This window comes from Monodon monoceros, unplaced genomic scaffold (assembly GCF_005190385.1).
Source record: "Monodon monoceros isolate NGI ecotype Baffin Bay Population unplaced genomic scaffold, NGI_Narwhal_1 Super_Scaffold_13, whole genome shotgun sequence".
NCBI classification, from domain to species: domain Eukaryota; kingdom Metazoa; phylum Chordata; class Mammalia; order Artiodactyla; family Monodontidae; genus Monodon; species Monodon monoceros.
Window position 1 is genome coordinate 8,952,608 of NW_021703769.1, and position 26,528 is coordinate 8,979,135.

Consider the following 26,528-nt stretch of genomic DNA (forward strand, 5'->3'; position numbering starts at 1 on the left):
TTAAAAAATGCATACTTCTAATACCTAAAATTATCTTGAATACAGCTGTCTTATGCATATAACAAGTTGGGAGTTAAAGTTCTAGATCAGGGGCTAGCAGATTTTCCTGTAAAAGGTCAAATAGTAAATTTTTTTGGCTTTGAAGGCCAAGAGGCAAAATCAAGAATATTATGGAGGTACTTATATGAGAGGAAACACATTTCCCCATTTTCCCCCCAAACATTTAGAAATGTAAAAGCCATTCTAGCTCACAAATCATAAAAAAAAAAAAAAGGAGGCGGGCTGAATTTGGCTCATGGGCCATAATTTGTCAATACCTGCTCAAAATCACGTATCTGATATTTGTTTGAACCTTCTCTGAAGTTTCTGTAACACAGAGCGGGACACAAAAGGACTTCCGGGAAGGTTGTGAAGATGAAACAGCTGAGAAGCGTTAAGTGATTAATACACCATCTGGAGCAAAGCAATTACTCAATAAACATTAGCTGTGCTTTCATCTTTGTCATCATCATCTTCTTCTCTCTCTTGACCAGGCTGGTTAGCCACTGAGTACTTTTCCTGGCACACAGTAGGCACTCAGTGTGTGATAGATGATGTTATTATTTCAACTGGTTGGAGCAGCGCTTCTCAACCTTCTATGCAGATCAGACTCAACTGCGGGGTTATTTTTACAAACACACGCTAAGTCTCACCTCTGGAAATCCTGACTCTAAAATTCACTCAAGGAATAAGCTGAGCACTTGTGTTTTTTTGGAAAATTCTAGAGCAATTCTGATGATTCTAAACAGAAACCTGTGACTTAGAGCATAGTCTGGAGAACAGGGTCAGATATCCCAATCCCCAGATAGGCCCACTGCTCTGTTTTATGGTCACATACAATTCAGTGAGTGCTCAGCCCCTCTGTTAATAGTAAATTCCATCTGTCAGTCAATCAACAACTGATGTTAACTGAGCACCTACAAGGTGCCAGCCCTTGAGCTAAGTTCTGCGGACACAGCAGTGAAGGAAGTAAAGACCCTGCAATACGATAGTCCCTCTTCCTCACCTTTCATTCCTTTGCCATGCTTGATTTTTTTTTTCTTAGCCCTTTTCACCATCTTGCATCTTCAATGTATATTGGTTCTGTCCCATGAGAGCAGGGACCTGATACATTTTGTTGACTGTCGCTCCCACAGCCTAGAAGAGTGCTTAGAACACAGTAGCTGTGTGTTCAATAAAGATTTGTTCTAACGGGTGAAGAGGGAACTCTGCACCTCCTTAGAGAGCCAAGCTGACGGCCAACCCAAGGCAGAACATGTCCCCAGCCTCCTTGGTGTCGGAGTTAAGAGCGAAGCATGTTTTCTGGTCCTGCAACCTCCCTGCTGTTTAATCTGAAATCATTGCTTTATGACTCAGTTTATTCTTTTATAAAATTAGTAAAATGTCTTGAGTATTAAATAGAATAATGCTCATTGCGGGGACTATGTTTAATAAGTAGCAGCTCTGTTGTGTTGGTTTTCTCGTCGCCTGGAATTGAATGCACAAAAGACGGTTCTAGAGCTTTTCTGACAATCCCTAAAGAGATCAACTGAGAGCAAGTAATATGCCTATATTCGTTCTCATTCTATAGACTGACAATATGCATCTGTTTATTGGACAGATAGTTCTTGAGCCTCTACCGTGTACTGGACGCAGCGCTGGGGTCTCAGGACATGGGGTAGATGAAACCAGTCACGGCCCCTGCCCTCAAGGAACTTACTATCTGTGGGGAGGGGGGGGGGGGGGAGATGGATGGGCATCAAATAAACCAAGAATCATAAAATGCCAATGCTGGAAAGTGGCATCCGTGCTGCTTTCAGGTTAATACTGGGGAGGAAGGTGGGATTTGACAAACTCTAAAGGGTCAGAAAAAGTTGTCCTGAGCAAGTGATACTCAGGCCAAAACCTGAACCATGTGAAGGTGTTATAACCAGACTTAGAGGAGGGAACCACGGCTGGATGGTAACCACAACTGAGTAAAGCCAGGGTGCAGGAGAGAAAATGAGGACCTCATCTCAGAAAGGTCGACAGGAGCCAACCACTCAGGGGCCTGTACAGGAATTCTTCTCACACCTCATCTGCCCGTGAATCCCCTGGGCATCTTGTTAAAATGCCGACTCTGATTCAGCAGGCCTGGGCCAGGGCCTGAGAGTCTGTATTTCTAACCAGCTCCCAGGAGATGCAGAGGCTGCCGGCACACAGACCATACTGTGAGTAAGAAGGTTTCAGGCCATGACTTTAACGTAAGAGCAGGGAGGTTTAGGCAAGATTTCCCTGAGATCCCTCTATACTGTATGAACTCATCTTGCAGCTGTCAGGGAGCAAAACCCTCTGCCTGGAGCTTGGGAATCTTTGGGAAGCCTCTAAGATTCCGTGGGAGTTGGTGTCCTTTCCTGGGGAGTTTACTGACACTCGTGTCAGTCCCAATTCTAGGTGGCATTGCCATGAAACAGGCCACTTCTGCCCAACAGAAACTCCTTTGCATGGGTGTTGCAATTCAGAAACTCTGGGGAGGGACAGCCCATACATATTCTTAAAAATCAAGGCAGGCTTGCTAAAACGAAACATATATTTATATTATATGCATACACACGTACATAGATAATCTTTGAAATGCAGTAATAGCCACACATAGGATTGAAATGAAATCTTACACACATTAAATCATCTCAAATTTAATCATTAAAGGATTAGGGACTGGGATGCTTTTGCTGTTGCTGCCAAGGCCTGAGCAGATCCAGACTTCTCCGTCGGAGCCCACATCTGGGACTAGACATCTCAGGACGGCCTGTCCATTGGGCAGGACCGATCCTGTGGGCGTGGTGATTGTCCCTGGCAGTGATCAGTGAGAAGCTAGTGAGCGGGGCAATACTGAACACACACGGGAGAGATGGGCACACGGTCCGGGGCAGACGAGTCTGGGGAGCAAGTGCCCCTTCAGGGCCATTCGGGAGGAGGGCGGAATGAGGAAAGCAGGTGCCTGCTCGATGCCTTCGGTGCATTGTGTCCCCCAGGTCTACTAATTGTCTTTCTAAGACAATCTGGGTGACAAAAGTCCCCAAACAAAGGCTGCACGCTACCCGCCCCCACGCACGAAGCTCAATTTAATCGCTCACCTCTGCAGCCTTAAATCAAAGGTGGCTCCTATTAAGTATAATTACCTTTGCCAGCAGCTTGTACAACACAGCAAGTGAGGGGCTACTAACCAGGAACGGCTTCTACAGAGCATTATATATGCCTTGGACTAAATCAGCAGGACCCCCAGCTTCAGATACACATGTAATTCAGCCAGGAGCACACGTATACTGCAGGTAGAGAGCTGCACACACGCATAAACACAGCATTTCCTCCACGTATGTCAGCAGCCCGCAAACACCACTCTGCAGAAGAATAAACTACGAGAGAAAAGGTTTCTCTGAACCTTGAACGTACAAGACGTGTTGCTCGGTCAGTTTTTCCACAAGAAGGCAAATTGCCATCCAACCAGTTAGTGTCTGAACAAGTCCCAAATCCAGGACAAGAAATCAGACAAACTCCAACTTTCTCACCCCCGGAAAGCAGGGAAGTGACACCCCTCCTGGCTGGCTTTGACACAGTCATTTTTCTCCCACTCAACCTCACCGCATCTTTCATTCCTGACATACAAAAACATTTTTTTAAATCACGGGCATCTTTATCATTTCAGGCTCGTCAATTCCCATTTTGCCTAATTAATAAATAAATCAAAACCTGAAAGGAAACGAAAGGAAAGTTGAGAAGGACCTTTGGTCCTAACCAAAAAGAAGCCACAGCGAGCTACATGTAGAATGTGGTTCTTTCAGTCCTTCAGGCTCATTCTAGGAGTTATGTTTCACCTCCGTTTTCACTTTATAGAAGCCTGTTTATTAAACTAGGTGCCCAGAAGCATAAATGAAGACCTCAAAAAAAAAAAAAGAAGTCTCTCTCTCCAAAGACGTTATACATTGCTATTCTAGTAGTCTTCAAACGGTCGGCTCTCCCCTCCACAACCACCGTATTAACTAGCATTTATTGAGCACTTACTATGTACCAAGCATGTATGAAGCATATCATGTATACAATGGATATAATCTAGATGGCGGCCCCACGTAGTATTAAAGGTAGTTTTTCAAAATTAAGAGACTATTGGTTAGAAGGTTAAATAACTTGCCAAAGGTCAGACAGAAAGTAAATAAGTGCCTGGACTTGAACCCCAGTTTGTCATGTCATGAGGTCAGGTACATGTAAAGCATCTGGGACAGTGCTGGCAGGGAATGGACTCTCAGTACCTGTTAACAAGTCTGATCATTATTGTTTCAGGGAACAAAAGAGAAAAGGTTGATTCCATTAAGGGTTGCAGCAAGCAGTAATCAGAGTGGCCAACTAGGAGCAAATCTAGAAACCTTCACAGCAAATTATCGCTTATAAGAGCTGAGCAGGGGCTAGCATGTGCAGGAAACAAAGGACCTGGGTTCAGTAAGGATTAGTAGGAAAAGAAAACAGGGAACTATCGCTGATGGAAATGTCCAGGGCTACCTGGGGTAAACTTTGGGCAGATCAAGTGAGACCCAGGAACAAACAAACATACAAACAGAAATGAACTTGAGTTCCTAGTGAATCACAGATCATCATCCATCCATCCATCCATCCATCCATCAATCCATCCTAGGCACTCCATCTCTAACCTCTTAAGATAGAGGGCCGTGCCTCGTTCATCCCTGTAGCCCTGGAACACAGCACAGCGTCTTGAAAATAATAGAAATTAACAAATATCTGTTGAAAGAATAAAAGAATGACCCTCAAATACATACACTCCTTTCAGGGAACTTATCTTCCAAGAATCAGTTTGATCCTTCCAGCCTTCCTTCGCTCTCACAGTTTCCAAGCCTCTTCTATATTATTCCTGGAATGAGATTTTTACCCTGGAAGATCTACACGGCAGCATCAGTGTTGGCTCAGCAAAGTTTCAAGCTCAAGCCCTCACCCCACAAATTTTTCTTTGCTCCTCGGGAAGTCAAGCCTCTTATTTTTGCCATGCATTTCTCCCACTGAAAATTAAAACATCTCAGTCTCACAGCTTGGTTTGCCGAATGTATTGTTTGTCACAGCTCTTGTTTTCATGATGCAAAAACAATAGGAAGCCCTTCCCCTCACTTTAATATTTTAAAAATTCCTTTAAATAAAGTTGTAAGTTTCCATTGCTACTGTTTTATCTTGGGGACTCCCCGTTAACTTGTCCAATTCCTTCCCTCCACTGCAGGAGAGCAGTTCAAAGTATGTGCCTGAGAATTCAAACTGGAGTTACAAACCAGTATTCTGTTTATTTGTCAGAGTGCTGTGGCAGATTCAAAAGTTAAACCAAAGCACAAAACTCTTCTTGTGGAGTGGGTACTCAGGGGACTGTGGTCTAAAATGAAAATCAGATCATTGTTCAAAAAAGAGAGAAAAAAAAAACAACAACCCTCACACAGTGCATTGTAACACATTTGAAAACATCTCTGTGTTCCTTAAATGTTCTGCTAAGAGTACTAACAGGTCAGTCCACAGGAAATGCAAGAATACGTTATAGTTTAATCAGGGCACATAAAACACTGTCTAGAATGTTATGTTGCCCAGGGGAATGCAGTGAGCAGGGAACATTTACAAACTCCAGGTCAGTCTCCCCATTACATCACTGTGAAAAAAAGAAATTTATGAGGTTAAATTATATGGATGTTATATATTGGAACTGTTAGCCCATTCCCACATGAGAATGTTGGCTGAAATGGCTAGGTTCCCTGAGAGAAATTTCTAAGGCCTTCTATTGTGGACGTTCTTACGGTAACTTTCCACAAAAAAAGTGAAGACTTATTTATTCTTTGAAGATAATGAAATGAATAAAAAGAAAGAAGTCTAACCAAAAAAAAAAAGCCCTAATTCCAATAGAGAGGGCACCTAAAATACTTATTCTTATTACTCTTCTCCAGAGATAATAATACAGAAGTTATTTTGTGGCGCTTCCTCATGGTTTATTTGACCTGTTCCTCATCTAAGTGATTGGAAACACAGATGTTGATGCTATAACTTTGCTTCCAGTAACTAACTCCAGTAACTAACTCCTCAAAGGACTCACATTTGTTTAACCGTAGTCACAAGATGATAAAACTTATTAAACATTTATGGGAGCAGCAACACAATTTTGTTGGTTTACGTCTTTGGCAAGATTGGAAACTCATATCCCCACTTTTCCACCTTCCTTTCACCTCCCTAAAAGAAAAAATCTCTTTGAGGAAGTTCCTGTACCTGAATTATGAAGATCCCCGCCCCCCTGCTTTACTTCTCCATCTGCGCCTGCAGTCTGACAGTAAACAGAAGGGCTGCCATGCTGATCTCAAAGAACAATAATTAAACCAAAGGGACAGCAGACAAGGTGCTCCCGTGGGATCGACAGAGGAAGAATAAAAACCTCACCAGGGAGCTGTTTTCTTATGATTGCGAACCTGCTTCTGAGATAAGCAAACATTCACATGTGTGATGTGCGTGCATTTATTCACTGAACAACACTCCCTAAGAACCTACTCTATTCAGCCCTGCGGACATAAATAACATGGGTATCTAAATGTCCCAAAGACTCCAGGAACCTTGGATAACTGTTCGTTCGTTCATTCTTTCATTCACTCACTCATTCATGTATTCAACAAAAACACCTACTGTATTCCAGGTACAGCAAATGAAATGGTCCCCACGATTTGAAAGTTCGTCAGTCCCTGACATGACACAATGTAGAAAAGGAAACAGAAATTACAACTGGTATAGAGCCTGCTTCCTGATATTATCTGTCACTTATACATTTCTTATCTAGAGCTGATTTTCCTGTGTAGGGGACATGGGGTGTAACTACGGCTCTGTTTCCCTCTCACCTTGGGCTGTAACCGGTAGGGCAGGGGCAGTGCCAAAGGGGCACCCCTGGGGAAATACACCATGGCACTGGAATACACACTATGACACTGGAAATACACTGTGTTCACAGGGAAAATCCTGAAGAGTTTTGTGGTGATTTCATTAGCAGCTTAGCCTTGGCATGGACATATACATATACTATGTCCACCACAGACACAAAACTCACGAACAGTAAGGGCTTCTTACTCTCGCCCCACCAGACACACACACTAACATCCACGACATATCTAATCCAGCTGTACATGAAACATATTCATGTCCACCACACACATAATATGCACAGATTTACAACTCAGATCCACAGTAAAACAGATCCACAGCGCGCGCGCACACACGTTCTAAGGAGGCTGCTGTTCTTGGTTGTGAAACGCATCTGGTACTACATGGACCCTCTAAACTCTGGGGTCCTATCTAATTAATATATCTACCCCCAGGACCAACCGGTAGGCCTCAATACATGTTCGCTAAACTGCATTACGGTACAGTGTAACCGTTCCATATGTTAAACTGGAGGATTGACTATTGTTAATAATTCAACTTATAACACGGACAAACAAAAGGCCTTTCCTGACCCCACCCAGGATGTTTAATACCTCATGGAGATTTAGCATCAGTAAGGCTATAGCTGTCCAGCTATGAAGCTTAATCATTATATACTCTGAGGACAAATGCAATTTCTTTTATGCTATTCATGGTTTGGTTTTGTTTTTTCCTTCTCTCTGTATCCCATCCCACCCCACCTCAAGGTGGCTAATGACAGTTTTCTTGACATACTAGGATTCAAGCCATGTTGATGACTGTCTCATTCATTATTGGGATTATTGACATATTTTATGTTCAGTTTACTTACTTCAAGCAGACATGTAGCAAGTGCCGACTAGGTGCAAATTAGCTAGTTGAATTTTTGGTTAGAGAAGTATACAACTCAGTAAAGACACCAAGAATGTTCAAAATATGAAATATTAGCTGTTTAAGTGATGTTTATTTTTCTCAACTCATTCTCTTGCTAAATGCAGTAAAATTCTCACAACTGTTATTCTCTACGTAAATTACTTATGTGACAATTGTAAAAATTCCCAAGAATATTCATTACAGGATTGTGTGTAATAGTGAAAACTTTAAAACATGCTAAATGTCTATTAACAGAGGAATTGATAAATCAGTAAAAATGTACATGCTTATGGTGGAATATTATAAAGCATATAAAAGAGAATTAGCTATATCTATTTTCTTAAATCTATCAACTCTTTCTCTCTTTTTTTCTCTACCTATGTACTTGCATACTGGGATAGAGACCCAAAAATAGAGTAAAAAAGAAAACCTTGTAAAACAAAGCATGAAACTATTTACAACTATATCTCAATAAAACTGGGAGAAAAAAAATTAAATTTTTTAATTAAAAAATTAAAAATTTTAATTTAAAAATAAACTTACAGTTAGTAGATCACATTGAAAACAAAAGCAAACAAACAAAAAATTTTAAACATATAAAAAAGAATAATAATACTCCTACCTACATATACGTGCAGGCAATACTGTAAATAATGTAAGATGTGCACACCAAATTCTTCATAGTGCCTATCTCTGGGGACAGAGAGAGGGAGAAAGTAACAATAGTTGAAGAACACCTATTATGCACCAAGCACTATTCTAAGTACTTAATAAGTGCCAACTTTTTAAAACCTCATTAATAGTGCTTGGAAGTAAGCACCCTCCTTACACTTATTTGACAGGACTGAGGTGCAGAGATTTTAAGTTTGCTTTTCAAAGGGAACAGCTTTATCCGTACAGTTTAATTCCTTTATATCTGAAATTTACTGACCAAGTGAAATAAGCCCACCTTATTACTGACAGTTCTCTCCTCTATTCCATCTGATTGATTTATTCCCATCCAATATCCATAAAGAAAATATTTATATTAAAGATGATAAAATAAGATAATTCCATTTCTCATTAAAATAACTGGTAATCAAGTGGCAAGGCAGTTTGCCAAACCTTGTATTACTACAAATGTTTCTTTCAAAATGTCACCCAAATAAAAAAATTAAAAAAATAACCCACCACCAACTAAAAACGATTGTTGATTTTTTTTCAGGAAAGATCCCATCATGATTTCTGTTGTAAGCAACGCTTTCCCTCTGAGATATGACCCCTTGAATTTCGTGATCATCTTTTTTTTTTTTTCACATTATTCAGAGTACTCATTTAAATGTCACCTATAATTAAATACTTACAAGTAAGAAACACCTCTGGAGGCCCTGACCATAAATATTACGAGGGACTCTAAAGGGGAAATCTGTGAGGGTAGCTTTGCGTTTGCTAAAATAAATAATGGGGTAGCGTCATTGCATGTGTTCCATATTTCTGATGGCCAGGAAGAGTCATGGAGCCTACAAGAGATTTATGGGGAACAGATGAGCAGTGTCTGACTTCAGGACACATCCTCAAGGATGCTGTAGGAAGTGGGTGAGCACGATTACTTACTGAGCCACCCCAGATGGACTGTGTTGGGGATTTTCATGGATTTTTTTTTTTTAACCTCTGTTTAATAAAACAGGAATGGACTTATGAAAACGTGATTGTGTAAAGCTCAAGAGGTTCTAAAAATTGTTCTTTGTTTTTTTTTTAATCTTCATAGTTTCCATTTTTTTAAATGGTCTTTAGATATTTAGATAAGGATGATTCTCTTTTTATCATTTTTTCCTTTCTTCCTTTTGCCACAATTGACTGACTTCAACCTGGAGGAAACCCTCAATTTCAGTTCATGCCCTTGATCTGCACATATTTATACTAGACTATGAATGTTTATGTGACTTTTTGCTATTAAACATTAAATAATGTGAGAAGCAACAAAACATGGTGTTTGATACTTGGGTTCTGATACGCAGACCCAGCGTTTAGTATCTTATTTAAAAGCTTGTATGATCTTCAAGTTACTTAAAATTTCCAAAACTAAATTTCCTTGTCTATTCAATGGGCCAATAATAATATCCGGTTCTCAAGATGTTTTGGGGAGAGACTTTATGTAAACGACTTTTATGTAGTCAATGCTGAGTAAATGTTAACCACTTAGTGTAGACTTTTGGTTTTGTGTCATCCAGGTCAATAAACAGTAGCCGTTATATGACAGACCATTATGATTAGCATCATCTTCATCATTGCTGCCATCATTATCTTGATCACAGTCACCTATGGAGGCACATACGCTAGACAGAAAAGGCTTAGAAGTCTGATTACTGGGAAGAATCAGGAAAGAATACAGAGGGGATGGATTAAGAAAAAAAAGAGGAAACATTGAAGAGAGGATGAGAAAATATGACAAGGGTAACAAGAAAGTGAAGGAGGTTCCAAAGAATAAAACCAGGTTTTCTGCCCTCTCCTCCAACAGTTTCCAAAATTTTAGAGAGTGTAAGAAATAAAGAACCAGGTCCGGGATATTCCTTTTGTTTCTTTCTTGTCTCTTGACTCTGGTACCGAGGGTGTCAGCCAGCTCCCTAGAGGACGGAGACTTTGCTATATATCTGCTGGACTGCCTGCCTTTCTCCTCTTAACCGAGGGTTTCTCTGGACTCTGATGTTTCATGTTGTGACCAGGTAGACCGACGCATAAATGGGTGTGTTTCCCTGTTGAAATACATTAGGGAAAATTGTCCCCACCATTTCTAAAAGCATAGGCAATTGCCATGAGAGAGGGAGAGCAAAGGAGACTCTACTCATATTTTTTCCATTGACTAAAAGCCAAAAGTGAAAATGGACCCTGGAAATAATTTTTTAAATGTTTAAATGCTTTGGCATTTGGAATTAGAGAGAGAGAGAGAGAGAGTGTGTGTGTGTGTGTGTGTGTGTGTGTGTGTGTGTGAAGAAGAAGAAGGAAAGGAGAAGGAGAAAAAGAAGAAAAAAGGGAGGAGGAGAAAACTTAGATATTTTTCTCCTATATCCTGTAATTTAAAGCCTTAGTGGGTGCCTAAAATTCAGATTCAGGGGCCTCATGCCATCCTATGGAATCAGAACCACTAGGCTCTGGCCTGGGAATCTGTAAATTTACATTTTAACAAGCTTCCCAAGTGAGGAGGACACCAAATAAAGGTTGAGAACCACGACTCTATTCCAGATGCAGAACCAGAACATTATTCCCAGTCCTTCCATATTTGCAAAATTTCCTGGGCCAGTAAAGACTTTCCAGAGTTTTTCTCTGATATCCTGGGAGGGGAAGTTCCTTCTGGTTTTAAAACCTTTTGAAGTATTCACGAAAGCCTCTGTTTTCCGGGCGTTTCTTTGACCTGAGTGTGACTTGGCAGCCATAGCTCACAGCTGGTTCATGAATCCCTTGCCCCGCTCAGGCTCTGGGCATCTATAACGTTCTCACATTTAGTCATCGTGCCCCAGCCTCATGGTTTGCCCAATGCCCTCCCCCCAACTATTGCTTTCTTTGTAATAATTCCCTCTTTTATTTACTTAATTTTATTTTAAAATGAAAATTTATGTCATTCAGTCAGCGGAAGGCCAATCACATTTGCCATAAGTGATGGTAATCAAACAATGAAAAATCCAAGTGTTAATATTTTGCTATTCACTGTCGTTTGCGAAAGTCTCTGAATCTGTGGTCTGCTCTTTCTGATAAACAAGTGGGAGAGAGGTGTTTAAGACAGGCTAACAGCAAGTGAGACTTTCTTCTTGATTAAATCAGAGGATTTGAACCAGTATTGAAAAAGGAATACTGTTTTCATTTCCTGCCTGCCTGCTACTTAAAACTATCTACCCCAGTGGTCTGAAAGCCCATAATGGGGCAACGGGGGCTTTAAAAACTTTTAGAGATGGGCTTACTTGCCTCATTAAAACATTGCATAGAGCACTGGTAGGCTTGGGAAGAGGAGATAGCCATTAGGAGTTTCCACTGGTGGAAATGATCATTCCAGTTAGTGTCTACTTTCCTGCCCCCGAGAGATGCACCTTTAACTCCTTGGGTTTTTTCACTTTCACTCCTACTAATCACATCACTATCATTCATTCTGTCCAACAATAGTTATTGAGCACCAACTCTGTGCCAGGCTTTTGGACACAAAGCAAATAAGATATAAGATCCGTTCAGGGTCACAAGCTCAGAGCCATGGTGATGATTTTAATAATTTACCATTTATCGAGCACTCACTGTGGACGAGGCACAGTCCTGAGTGCTTTACAAGTGTTCATACTTTGCTCCTCCCAAGCACCCAAGAGGGACTTTTCATTATCTCTAACTGATAAGGAAATCTAGGCATGGAGAGGATTATTAATTTGTTAATATATATAGTGACTAAAGTTTCTTGACCGCTTACCATGTACCACCATGTACTAAGTATGTTACCTGATTTATTTCAATGAATCCTTGCAAAAACCCAGCGAGATGAGTCCTTTTAGTAGGTCCATTTTGCGAATGAGGAAATTGAAAGTTTGGGCGGTAGAGGTGCCTGAGGTCACACAGCAAGGGAATGACCCACTGGAGAGAAATGGAAGCCCGGTCTGTCGACTTCAGGGTCCACCCGGTTGCCCTGACACCGTATTGTGTGATGGGGGTGGGGAGATGCAAGTCCAGGACTCCATGAAACGTGCTTGAAAGAGACTAGCCTCTCCCTGCACGGTCAATTCTAGAATCAAGGCAGCTCCAAACACTTTCCCTTGTTCCCACTTTAGCTCAGAAAATGGTAGACTGACGACTTTCAGTAAGAACCTTATGTACAACTAGAGGAAAGAAGCAAAAGAAAGAATTCGGGAAGATAGTAGGATAAATACAGTCAGGCTTTTCATATACAGGTTTTAGTATGCTCTTCTTTCTCACTCATACCCACCTGCAATTTTCTGTACATCTTGTCTACCTTTACACCAAGTTTCTCATCTCCTGGACCATCAGTCTGGTCCAAGTCATCACCAGGTTTTGACTAGGCTGATACAGAAGCCTCCAAAATGGTCAATCTGCTTGCAGCCTTGGTCCCTGAGAAGTAACATGGCAGCCAGCATGATCCTGTAAAAACCTAAGTCAGATCCTATGTCTCCCTCGCCCTGTAAGGCTCCCCAGTTCAGTGAGAACCTTGGCTCCTTACGCAGCATCTCGGTTCTAGAGGTTTGGCGTCTGTCTATCCCTCTGTCCTCATCGCTCACCCTCTGTCCCTCGTCTCGTCACCCTGGTCTCCTTGCTGCTCCTCCAGTTCCTGCAGCAGCTCCAGCCCCAGGCCTTCCCGCGCACCTGGAACCATCTTCCCCAGAGACTTGCCCTGTGCTCTCTGCCACCGTACTCAGAGCCCAGTTTCAATGTCACCTCCAGGGAGAGGCCTTTCCTCACTATCTCATCTAAGACGGCACATCCTCCTGTGACGTGAGGCCCCCTCACCCTCCTTTAATTTTCTCTGTTGCACACACCACCCTCCGGCGCGAGGCAACGTGCATCTGCCTGCTTGTTTGGGACCTGTCTGCCGCACAAATGTTAAGCGTGAAGAAGGCAGGCCTTCTGTCATTTTTACTCAAGCCTCTAGTTCCAGCACCTCCTACAGTACCTGGTACACGGCAGACCTTCAGTAATATCAGTTAAATAAAGATCTTAGGACAGGCAGCAAAAATTCCCCAATACTCTCTGCTATCCCCAATCTCTTTGTCCTAAGATATTCCTTAACAGGCACCAGCCAGTCTCCCTTCTTTCTTCTCCCAGGCACTTATCTGAAGGTGACAATTAAAAAGCGAAGAAGAAGGCGTTACCAGGAAACAGCCTATAGCCTTCTCCTGTTAGCTTAACAACCCCTAAGCTCTGCGGCCTTGGGCCTGAGGGGATGAGCACAGGCTTCTGGTGGGGGAGGGCTGGGAGCCTCTGGAGGCTGCGGGCAGGAGGGCGCAGCACCTGGAGAGCACAGAGGGAGAGAGGTCGACCTCTGGGGTCAGAAATGAGGCTCCCCAACCCCTTTGCCTCCATCCGGGTCTAGGCTTAAGGAGAAAGCCTACAAATCCATAGTATCAGCAAGCACCGTCTATAAGATGAATGAACAACATTCACTGCAGAAAGGTGAATCCCTGCTCTTCAGCTGAAGGCGGAGGACATCATGATGAACAGAATACAAGCTTCTAACTAAAATCACCGTCTTTTTGTCATTAATATTTCCTAAATTGATAAAAATTCAAAGTGCAGCTATGATCGTGATTGGTACGGAGGTCTGCCAAAAAATTTTCGATGCGTAAAAGAGATTCTTATACTCGAAATTAATTAATTAGTATACAAAGTAATACACTAATTAAAGTATTTATTCATTCACTTATTTATAGCCTCATTTATTCATTCGTCAGGAAATATTTATTTAGTGCCTAATAGGTACCAAGGACTAATTCAAGTGCCTAGATTTCTCCCAGAATTCCTACAGAAGACAAAACAAAACAATAGAAAGGACATAAATTCATTTACGGAGAAGGTGCTATGTAAGTGCCAGAGACTGCACCAAGGGTTTCATCTATATCCCATTGTCTGATCGTCACAACCACAATGTGAGGTGAATAATATCATGTCTCCATTTGACAGGTAAGGAAACTGAGGTGCCACAAGGTTAAGGGACTCCCCTTAAAGCACACTGGTGGCTAGTTAAGTAGGGAGGAGCTGCAGTTGGATCCCAGATTTGCTTGGTTCTTAACATTTGCCTTTCCACAGCCTCATGGATGGCACCCATCCCTGCACCTGTCAATTCCTCCATAAAGCCTGGGCATGTGTTTTTACCTCCAGGTGTCACCTCTATTATTCTAAGCATCCTAGTCTCCATCACTGAGGGGCGAACTAAGTAGATTGAATGGATAAACATACCCAAGTCCACCACCGTCTTTGAAATACAAACAAGTACCCCTGTTCTACTAATAACCCAATTAGATGACATCACTTTCTTGCTTGAACCCCTCCAGCGATCCCATCACACTTAGATGCAATTCTAGGAGGCTACACATGATCTGCCCCGCCTGTGTCTCCTCCTCATTTCCGGCTACTCTCCCCTGTCTTCATCTGCTTCGGCCACAGTGGCCTCCTGTGTATTCCTCAAGCACGCAAGACATTTCTGGCCTTAAGGTGTTTATTGCTTCATCTTCCTGGAACGCTTCTCCCAGATCTATGCTTGTCTAGTTCTTCATTTTCTATTCAGGTCTGATCAAATGTCACCACCCGATTAATACTACCCCCAACCATTCTATGTAAAATGGCAACCTTCCATCCCTCTCTAACCTACTAATCCCAATTCATTTTTATGAAATGCCATTAGAACTATTCAATATTATGTATTTATTTGTTCGTTGGCCTCACCATTTGTTGTTTTGGTCTCACCCACAAGAATATTAGCTGGGTGGGAGTAGGGACTTTTCCTACTGCAACATTCCAGCACCCAGATCAATGCTTAGCACACAGGAGATGAACAGTCAACATCTGTTGGGTGAATGGACACATGAATGCACACACATACACACGAAGAGGAAGAGCTGACTTTATATATGGTAGATGGCACTAAGATTCTAGTTGGAGACGCCACAAAAGGCAGCATTCTCTGTCAGTGTTCTCAGTACCCTCCCCCCCCAGGTTTAGACATCACAACAGATGCAAGGGAAAAATAATAGGAACTGAGGGTCCTTCCTTGGCAAATCACTATGACTCTTCTAGGTAAACTACCACAACAGATTATGTGCATGGGTCTTGGAAGCAGAAAGTTTCAAACCAACCTCGGTCACTGCATGACCTTGGACGAACTGCTCTGCAGGTTATTCAGATCCCCATCAGTAAAATAAAGATGATACTAGCATCTAACTCAGGAATGTTGCAAGACTCCACTCAGATGTTCCCTCCTCTGGCAGGTCTCCTCTGACCATCCACACCATTGTTGCCCCAATCCTGCTCTCATATGTTTGTGTTTATAAAACAATTGTTATCATAGAGCTTTTTACTATATGAAAGTTATCTTTTTTTCCTTTATTAAATTACTTGTATGTTCTCTTGCTTCCCCCAACTGGAGGGTAAGATCCCCAGGGATCACACCCATCCTATTAACCTTGATGATCCAGGTGACCAGAACAGGACCTGGCATGTAGTAAGAACTCAAGAAATAACTGCTGCTTAAATGAATGACTGTAAAATTCATAACGTACTTGGTAAGATGCCTGGCATATCATAAGCACTTAGGTAGTGGCAGATATCATTATTACTGTTGTTGTTACGGGTTTTGTTGCTGGTGCTATAATTACTATTCCTTGGGAAAGAAACAATTTTTTTTTTTTTTGAGTTGGGGCAGGGCTCCAACCTATCCAGTATGAGTTTTTCTCAGAAAAGGCTAAAACACTACTCAGTGATTATATTTCCAGTTTTAAAAATCAAAACGCATCCAAGTCTGATTTCTTTTGACCCTGAACTCCTGGTCCCATAATAATTGGCAGGTTCCTCATTTCCCTTCTGGTATACATTTTTCATGGTCTGGTTATTTGGGGCAAAGATACACTAGCTCTGTTAGGTGTGGCCCCTAGCAGTTTTAGTGCATTCTCTCAGCTCAGGACTCATAGCGTCCTTTCCAAAATCCTGAACCTTAAGAAGAACTATGATTACCCCCATCTTGTAGGTTGGAAAATGAGGAGATTTGAGCAGCTGGTATAAGCATACACACCCAAAAAAGTAGACCCAAGGATTTGAACTTGGGTCAGTCTGACTCCTGAACTCACATTCTTATTCTTTGAGTAAGGTTATCTCTCGAGCTTGCCCAGGGCCAGTTAAGTAGGGTGACAGAGCTGTAACCAGAACCCAAGTCATTTCCTCCTATTCCATGGTTCCATCCACAGTCCAAAACCTAATCCCAAAGGAGAAAGCAAGAAGAAGGGCACAGCTACAAACCCAACTTTCTAATAAAGGAAAATAGCTAAAGGCAATTCTGATATAAAACGTGCTTATATAGCTTTTCATTTCGGCATTTTTTTCTGTACCAAGTGGTACCGAACACATAGAATAGATTTAACTCTTCTCTACAGCATCATCTTGGCCCAGAAGCTATTCATATCTCCCTGGGGTATAAGAGAGAGGCTTCTAAATACATAGAAAAGTCTACAGACCTGATTAATTGAAGTGATTTAAAGTCAGCCCCTTGCAGTTTATATAGAAATATGTATATGCTGCCGCTCCTACTTACACAAATCTCCCCTATAGAAGACCTTGACCTTCTGTTTTCTTTTTGTATCTCCCGCGTCACCAATCACCAGGTTTCATGGATTTTTCATGGCGCAGAAAAACATTTAAGGAAGTTTCTTCTAGATTCATTACAAACACAATGGCCGCTGCCAACTCTGTTTTTATCTCATCCTGCACTTTGTAACTATTTTCATTAAAAATAATAACGTGGGGACTTCCCTGGTGGCACAGTGGTTGAGAGTCCGCCTGCCGATGCAGGGGACACGGGTTCGAGCCCTGGTCCGGGAAGATTCCACATGCCGCGGAGCAACTAAGTCCGTGCGCCACAACTACTGAGCCTTTGCTCTAGAGCCCACGAGCCACAACTACTGAAGCCCGTGCGCCTAGAGCCTGTGCTCCGCAACAAGAGAAACCACAACAATGAGAAGCCCGCGCACCGCAACGAAGAGCAGCCCCCGCTCGCCGCAACTAGAGAAAGCCCGCGCGCAGCAACGAAGACCCAACGCAGACAAAAATAAATAAATTAATTAATTAAATTAAAAAACAACAGTAACTGTGTTCTGCCCACCTTAATATCTAAACTGTATAATTTCTATAGAAATGACTTAGATGTAGCTTGAAGAAGAAAGCTCAGGGGTGATTTCAGATTATTCACTCAATTCTGAAAGCACTCAACTAATTAAGACCAGTGATCTTAATTTTTGTACTAAAGGAAACTGCAGCACGCTGGCTTTCTTAAAAAAACCCACCTTAGCGCCTAGCAGCTTTACGGAAACATGAGGTTTTTCCTTTGGCATAAACGGACACTACAGCTTTTCAATTAAATTAGTCTTTGGAGAGAGATGCAGAAGAGCTAAAAAGCTCCTTAAAAATCTTCCCTGCTTCACTGTCTCTCCTGTGCCGGGTGGGGGGTGGGTGGGGGGGGATGTACAGTTAAAGTGCAACGCTATTTTCTCCTTACCCTGCCGAAACAAAGTTTTCGATCTTGAACCCTGAGCTGGCTGTGTTATAGATCTTGTTGAGGTTTTGCTTTTAGTTTTCAAGCCCATATTTGGTTTTCTAAAACTGTTTTTAAAAGGGGGATGTGCATTACAACGTCCTATATTTTTGTACATCCAGAGAGAGCTTTGTTAGACTCTGCTTCAGGTTGGGTAGTAGTTAGAGGGATATTGAAACTATTTTTTTAAATTAACACAAATGGAAAGGAAACTCTCATTTAGATGAGCAAAATTCAAGACAAATCCTTTCAAATACGATCCAGGTATTTTTTTCCCCATGTAATTTCTCTAAGCTCATTATCTCTAAAACTTTTGCATTGTGCATTCCTTGTTGTTAAGCACAGCTAAATAATACTGATATATTAATAATAGGATTAGCTAGCCGTGCCCCCTGAATTTTAATTTCTAAAATTTTAAACAATTTTAGGCATCACTTTGGCATCACAAAATGTTTGAGAATGCCCAGAGGACATCTTTTTCTGTAGAGGAAACACAAAAGACCGAAAGAGGCAACAATTGGAAATTCCACATGGCTGTTTTAATGACTTTCGAATCCCTCCAAATTATTTAATCATTTCACCCACGGAGTTTGCTTTGGAAACAAATATATCAGCAATTCCCCCTTGCATCTGAGATTTCTTCTCTGTGTGGCTGTGTATGTATACAATATCTTTGGAAAGGACCTGAGTCTGACGGTTACCCTCTGGCAAAACGAGTAACACAAGTACGGCCACGCTGCTGAAGACGCTCCAGATGCATGTCCAAGTTAGATGAAAATCCTCTGAGTTTGCAGACATCGCCCAGAAGTGGATATCTGGTCTCTAAAGTCTCTGTTTTTTTTATTATCATTTCTTAAAGACCCTGTGTATCTTGAAACTGACTTTCAATGTTAAGCCTATCCCTTCTTCTGAAAACAAGTTCCTAAAACAAGTGACTGACAGGTCAGTAGCAGGAAAAAAAAAAAAAAATTATAAATCCAGTGAAAACAGTGTAGTATGCTAGAGGCCTGTAACCGTAGGGTGGTTTTTCTCCCTGCGATATCCAGGTAATCAAGCAAACACTCTCAACGACCTATTTCTTATGTGGTTAGAATGACTAAGCTCGTTCATAATCGAAGAGCTGCTTGCCAAAGGTCACCCTCAGAAACAGGAGAATTTCTAACTTTAAGTGGAACTCAGAAAACTTAAAATAATTTTAAACATACAAATTGTTACAAATTACTGAAAAATAGATTAAAAAAAACCCTCTTCCAGGGTGAAAAGGTTCTAGGAAGGTAGAAGGATGAGATCTCCCTGATACAGACTGTAGGGGAAGACATTCTGTATTCATCCCAACATTAGAAAATGAAAATAAATTTCTCCCAAAGAAATAAAAATAAAGCAGCATTGTCAACTTGTGAAGCAATAAAATTATTTGTGTGCCAAGCTTCTTTTAATATCACTGTGATTTTTTTTTTCATAAAAAGTCTCTCAATTTGTTGTAATTAAATATGTAATGAAAAAGCACTGCTTCAGGGAAGCGATGCAAGACACTCTCTGTTAGTTTAATGCTTTTCCAACTGACTTTGCATCAAACGAAAATGATACTCTGTGTATGCCTGGTCTTAATATAGAATTTGTTAGGCAATTTTGTGTTTTTTAAGGGGGACTTGGGTGGACACAGACACTGCCTTTGAAATAGTGGCTGAGTCTTCCCAGACCATGACATACTTAAATAAAATTGATGGTACAGATACAGTGATGGAAGGGAAGCACCACTCAGGACATTTAACTCGTGTCAGCTAATTACAGACCCGGCATAAACGTGAACAGGGCCTAGGTTTTCTTCCTGGCTGATTTCCCTAAGCTCAGCTGCGGTGATGAGCAGAAGTGCATCATTTCAGTGGCCTTAAATAATGCCAGGCTCAGTGCCCCTTTAAAACCTGCTCAACTGAGAGTACAATTCCCAAGCCACTGGAAAGATAAACAGATCAACCCAGGTGTTATCCAGTTGGAGAAATTCTGTCAAATGAGTGAGAAGTCAGCTGGGATGAAATGAAAGCATAAGCCTCTGTTGGAGAATGTGACAAAAGGCAAGATGTTGCCAGGGACAGATCTGCTAAAGGTGCCTAGGAGGTATTTGTTGGGTGTGAAGGTTTCCCGAATGGTAGCAACAGAATCAAGGTGACTGGGAGAAAAATAAATGTAAGGTGGGAGAAAAATAAATGCAGAGTATTTCTGAGGAATGCTTCTACCCTCCTCAAAAGTCACCTCTGATGTCCAACCCCCAAGCCTCAAGAAGATTTTCATTGTCGAGAAGTTTCTCATGCCCCCTCTTCCTTACCTGGCTTCCACTAGAACTCCCTATCGCTTGCAGTCTGCTGGTTAGGGTTAATGCATTGTGTCCTGATATGGCAGACTTAAAATGAAATCAATAAATGCCTAAAACAAATGGGCTTTTGAGATGTCCCATTCAATCTGGGTCTTTAAGGGTGAGGGGAGAGGAGGGAGAAGGAAATCATGAGGGGAGTGGGAAAAGGACCAGTTAAGCAATCAATTTCTATCCAAAACACTGTGTGGAGGATGTGATTTCAAGGTACCTGTCCTTTCTTTTTTCAGGGATCTGCCTTAAATAACAAGAATAGCCTTGAACAGTTCACACTGCTGAGCCCCTTTGGCGGTGGGGGTGTGTATTTAGTTTTTCCATTCATCTGTTAAAAATCATACTGTTTGTGTAAGTGAAGGGGTCTATAGCATGCGGTATTTAAATCTTCAAGATGGGAACTTGTCTTTCTGAAGTGTGCTTAAACAAAGTGAGAGTGCCAGGGTCGGGACTCCACCCTGATACCTATTCTCTTGAACCCCATTCCACTTGCCAGTAAATTAAAGGTAAACTTCACCCTGAGCTGTCTGACCCCTCCCTGCCCTGCTGGTTTACACTGCTGAAACCTTGCCCACTAATCCATTCATTGTCATCAGGAGGTTGAAAGGGAGATCGCTCAGGTCATCTCTACACTCCACTGCCGTATTCCGAATTGTCCCTGCTGAATATGTTTCCCATGTAAATAACCTGTGCTATTAAGGTGCAAATTGCAACTTTTAAGTAATGATTGCTAATAGTCTAATGTTTACTGCCACACAAGGACATTCATGAAAACAAAATCTGCATTATTCATCTCCATATTAAATAAACAAAATAAATTGAGGGAGCTGTTCTCTCCTGCAAGACTTTCCTCAGATCTGGATTATCAAATAGCTTCTGAGAGTCAGCAAGAAGAAAACATTTAATCTCTCTGAGTAGGCGGCAGCAGACGCCTATAATTTATATATACATTAGATATCCGTATGTATATGATGCCCGAAGATCTTGCGTCCTCTTGCAATTGGCTGGCATTATATAAAAACAAGAGTTCAGGATGGTGAAATAAATTATATATTACACATGTGTATGTACAGAGGCTGCGACAGATTGTAGAAAATAGAAGGGTTACAGTGTAAGTCTACAGTTTAACATTTTTAACTACCCTGCGTCCTGTAAAACACAAACAACTCAAAACACTGTTCTGTTTTACTTTACCTTTCTGCCATCTTCTCTAACTTCCCTACAATGGATAGGGAGAAAAGATGCTGGTACAGAATCCTTCAATATTTTCAGGTAAAAGTAGATGCGTTTTAGTGGTGAGTGAAATATACATCCAAGGAAGCAATCACACTCACTCATACATACACAAACCCCTGGGGTACTGCAGGCTGCTTTCTAAACTTTTTTCCTTGCCCGAAGTAATAGTATGGTAGAAAAGCATAGCTTTAGAAAGCCAGGAAGAATGACATTTCGGAGGGAAATGTTCTGACTTAGCTGTTTCCTTAAAGAGAACTGCCTACCTCACAGCCCTTCCCTTAAAGGAGGGAGGAATATAACCAATAAAGACTAACGTCCCCCATCACTTATAATATCATCTCGCTCATTCTAACCGCATACCTGCTTTATTAGAAAGTTCCATAATTGATTCCTTGAAACGTGGAACTTAAAACTAATAATGCAAAGGAATCAAATTGCCTCAAAGAGTTCTCGGGGAAGAGAGTCTCAGTTCTGATTCACTCACAGGCTTTTTCGATGTTACATTATTCATTCCTCAAGCTAGAAATCAAGCTTTCAACATCAGCCCATGGGAGTAATTACTTACAGTCGCGCATTGTTTAATTTTAAGCAGTGATAGAAGTTAGTATGGCCACAATCCTAGAACCCACCTTGTTCTTCTCCCTGGATGTTAACTGGCTAAAGAATCTCGAAGTGGCTAACTTTACTTGTGAATAACCACGTCAGCTAAAACAGAGTGCAGCATCGATGACTTCAGACGAAAGAAATATTACATGAAAAAATACCTGCTTTAGTAATATGTGAGTAAATAAATACCGTAAGAGGGGCCTCATTGTGTACTAAGTGAATTATTCCCTTTCAGCTTGACAAGGGCTTCCACTTCTTCCAGTGAAAATAATAAAAGCCATGAAAACAGACACATAAAGACACTAGGAACACAATAGGCCAGAAAACTGAAACTACAGTCAGAACTTTCTAACACACACATACACATACAAACACTACAGTAAATAGATAAGCTAGCTCCAATAGACACCAGCTTAATGAAAAGGATCTAATTTAAATAATGTGATACAGCATTGTGTTATGTACACCTGGATGCTCATTGATCAGAGCACAATTATAATCAAAGGAGTGCAGTTCTGAGCAATGCACTTTTTGTAATGAGCTGACCAAAGGAGACATGTCCAGTCATTCTGGTAATTTAAATTACTGCCTAGTTGTTGGCCTTTACCGGAACAACAGGGGGAAAAAAAAAGAGTAATTTTCAGGGCAGTATCACTTCTTGCTGGACTGTTGCCCAGGGTTCTCTTTTGGGACAACAATAAGGACGTTATCTCTAATAATCTAGCGATACTTAAATTTATGTTGCTAGAACTGGAAGAAGCAGGCTCAGTCCTCCTGAGTCTAAAAGGCCAGTGCACACCCCAGTGCTGTTCAGATTGCAAAGCAATCTAAGTTTTAAAAAATAAGTGAGTTAAATGTAGAAAGGGACAGGGGTAGGAGGAAGAAATTGTTTGCAAAAGAGGTAGCTAGAGTTGAAAAAAGAGCACTTCATTGACTAGGCAAGTTCTAAATAGATACGGTACTAAAAATACCTAAATTATTTTGCTCTTGGAAATACATGAATCAAAGCTTTGTAAATGATATTTCCCCATGCAATTTGAACCAATCTATACACGGTTACGGATCTGCGCTCAGAAGGGAAGATAATTGTGGATATCTCAAAGCACATGTACTGCCATTCGTGCTGGAATCAGGCCACGATGGAGGATGAGCTTGGTGGTCCAGCATGTTCAGACACAAACACCCACTTTGCCCAGATTTGTGACTAACTTTGGATTTGCTCTGAGGGTGGCTTTTCAAAGTTTATGAAAGTGTTCCACCAAACTTCTTCTCCCTAATGTTTCGCTCGAGTTGGAACAGAAGGAGATATTGTGGGGGGTTCTGCAGAAGACCCGCCTTAACTGATGCTGCCTAAAGCACGAGGGTAAAGACAGAAAGAAGGGGGAATAAAACTTAAGCTTTTTGCTAAAGCCCGATTCAACTGAAGGACACAAAGACATAAAAACGCCCACATTAAAAGCCAAACAAGATAATAATTGTGCATGTCTGGCTCTGAATCTAGAGGGCAAGGCTTGCGTCACTGGCACTCTGAGTTACCATGGTGAGTGATTTATTGATATATATCAAGAATGAATAGATCAAAGGCAGCGAGATGACAGGTGATCAATCAAATGTCAAATCAAAACTAGCAATCAAGTGGAAAGCTGACTTTTCAGTGGGTGGGTCTGGGAGGAGAAAAATGAACTTTCATATCACACTTCCGAGAAGCAAAACCCCAGCATACTATTAAAAAAGCAATTAAGCAACCCAAAAGGAAAAAAAAAAAAAACCCTTTACAAGATCTAATGTACTGATCCATTAACCTGTTCCTCTCTTTTTCTTTTGGAGGAGGGGTGGTAAGTAAGAATTCACATGGGATAGTTCCTACTATACAAATCAATTTACAAAGTTTGCAACTCACTCTGGGCAAAGGAAATCCAGAGCTGTTTCAATATCAAAGGGGCATTTTTCTTCCCCTTTTTTAAGAGAAGGGAGAGTGTTGATTAGATTTCCAAACGTGGATCCTCTTAGAAAACATATTCAAAGGTTCGTTTCCTAGGGTGGTTTTTTCCACCTTGGTGATCAAAGCTAAACTCCTATGGCTCGCCCCAAAGCCAGCCTTGCAGCCCGGGGCTGGGTCACTGCTCACACTTCAGTGTCCCAAACCCCAGCCAGAGGAGACGCTGTCCCTCGAGGCCAGAAGCCACTGGCACTGACCACGCGGAGGGATGCGGGGGTGGAAGGACTGTCTCCCCACTCCGCACCCCAAATCCTCAACCCAACTTTGGCCCGAGAGGCAAGAAGCAGACTGGGAGAAAGTTAGGGGTGGGGTAGAGGGTGGAGGAAAAAAAGTTTAAGGAGGGAAGGCTTGGTGGGATAGCTTCCCCCAACACCCCCAATCGGAGCCTGGAAAGGGGAGGATTTGGGAGACTGGAGAAGGCGAGAGAGGATGGGGTTATGAGCCGGGCAGAGAGGGGCACCCGGAGCGAACTCCCCCGAAAGCCGAGGGGGGTGGCGTCCTGGGGCACCCGGGGCGAGGAGGGCGGGCGAGGAGCTCGGCGCACCGGGCAGCCCGGCCGGACAGCCCCGAAGCGGAGCCGTTTCTCTTACCTGCCGCCCGCTTGGGTGCCTGCTGTTTCCTCCTTGGCATCGCTCTACTTCGCTCCAGTCCCACTTCTGGCGCCCCAGCCCCGAGCCGCGCGCGGGGGCCCGCGGTCTCTCTCGCCTCTCTGGGTCTCCTCCGCCTCCTGCCCGGTGGCTCCTAGGGCGTCACTCGGCCTCTGTCCCCCTGACGATCCCCCCTGCAACTCCTCCACCACGGGCCAGAGACCCCCCTCTCTGGGTGGCAGACACGGACGGCTGTGCCGGCTGGTTGGAAGTAGAGGTTGGTTCTGCCTTGTTTGTTTGTTTGTTTTGGATTTTTTTTTTCCTCTCTCTCTCTTTTTGTTTTGGCTTTTTGGAATTTTTTTTTTTGGTTTGTTTTTTTTTTTTTTTTTTTTTGGTGACTGTTGAGACACTTGATTTCTTTATTAAACATCCAAGACCGGGTTCGGATGGAAGGGACGAGGGACGCACACGCGCGCGTAAAGATAAGGAAAAAAAAAAAAAAAGGCAATCCTAGGAAGGTAGTGGTTTCTTCTTTTTCTTCTTCCTTCTCCTCTTTCCCTCCTCCTCCTCGCCGATCTCTATGGCGGATTCGCGCTGGGGGCAGAGAGATCACTCACTGTAGGTTTGTGGCTGCTGTCGGATCCCCGTCTGTGAGTGATATGCTAGAGGACAGGAGCGGGTTTGGGAAAGACAGAAAATCTGGAATTCACACACACACACACACACACACACTCACACACTCACACGCACGCACGCACTCTCGCTTCCTCTCACACACACTCACACCCCCCACATATGCACACACACACACACACACGCACGCACACACACTCTCACACACACACAAGACAGGGCGAGGCGATGCCAGCAAACATCGATCCTGCTGAACAAACTGAACATTAACAAACTCCTCCTCCTCTCCCCGCGACCTGATGACAGGGAGAAATTTACTCCCCAGCCGCAGAACGCCAGGCAGAGGGAGTCTATTAAAGGGACAGTGTCCCGCCGGGGAGCAGGGCTGGGGGCGGGGACCCGGGCGTGCCACCGGGGCTGGCTCCGCCGTGCGCCCTCTTCTCTGGTGCGGTGACGCGCCACCCCCTTTCCACCCTCCCCCCACCCCCGGGCTCGGGGACACCCCTTGGGGGAGGCGTGAGAAGGGAGGGGATGTGGAAGAAAGGGGGCGGGGTGATGGTAGGAGACGCAGGGGGCCAGGTGAGCTGAGCCGCAGGGACCATTAACAGGACCATTAACCATATTAGCAGCATGAGAACTTATGTTCCTTTTGGGCAGGGAACGGGGTGGGCACCTTGGAGTGATGACCACCATCCTCTAAATCTCTTAATCTAACCACAGAGATGTCCTCCCCACCGCCTTAAATTTAATGCCCTTGCCTCTCCCACCTTCCTGCTAGTCCCTGGACGGTCATAAAAACAAGAATCTCCCATCTGTCTCCTTGATAGTTTAATCACATAGTCCTCTTTTTGTTTTGTTTAAATAATATTTATTGAGCACCTACTATGTGCCTATTCTGGAGACACAGCAGCCATACAGAAAGGGAAGATCCTGGCCCTCTCAGTGTTTGTGTGCTAATGAGGAGCAGACAAGTCGCCCCCAGATATCCAGTCTTTGCTTAAG

At 42.6% G+C, this 26,528-nt stretch overlaps 1 protein-coding gene across 2 annotated transcripts in view; it reads right to left on the reverse strand.

The window, feature by feature from the left end:
- Positions 1 to 25,916, reverse strand: part of TSHZ2 (teashirt zinc finger homeobox 2) — a 454,538-nt gene extending 428,622 nt beyond the window's left edge. For both annotated transcript variants that reach the window (XM_029221641.1, XM_029221639.1), the window contains exon 1: positions 24,897 to 25,916. In XM_029221641.1, coding sequence (XP_029077474.1) covers positions 24,897 to 24,936 — 40 coding nt within the window. In that variant the 5' untranslated portion in view covers positions 24,937 to 25,916. The remainder of the gene's footprint in view (positions 1 to 24,896) is intronic.
- Between the last annotated feature and the right edge of the window lie 612 nt (positions 25,917 to 26,528).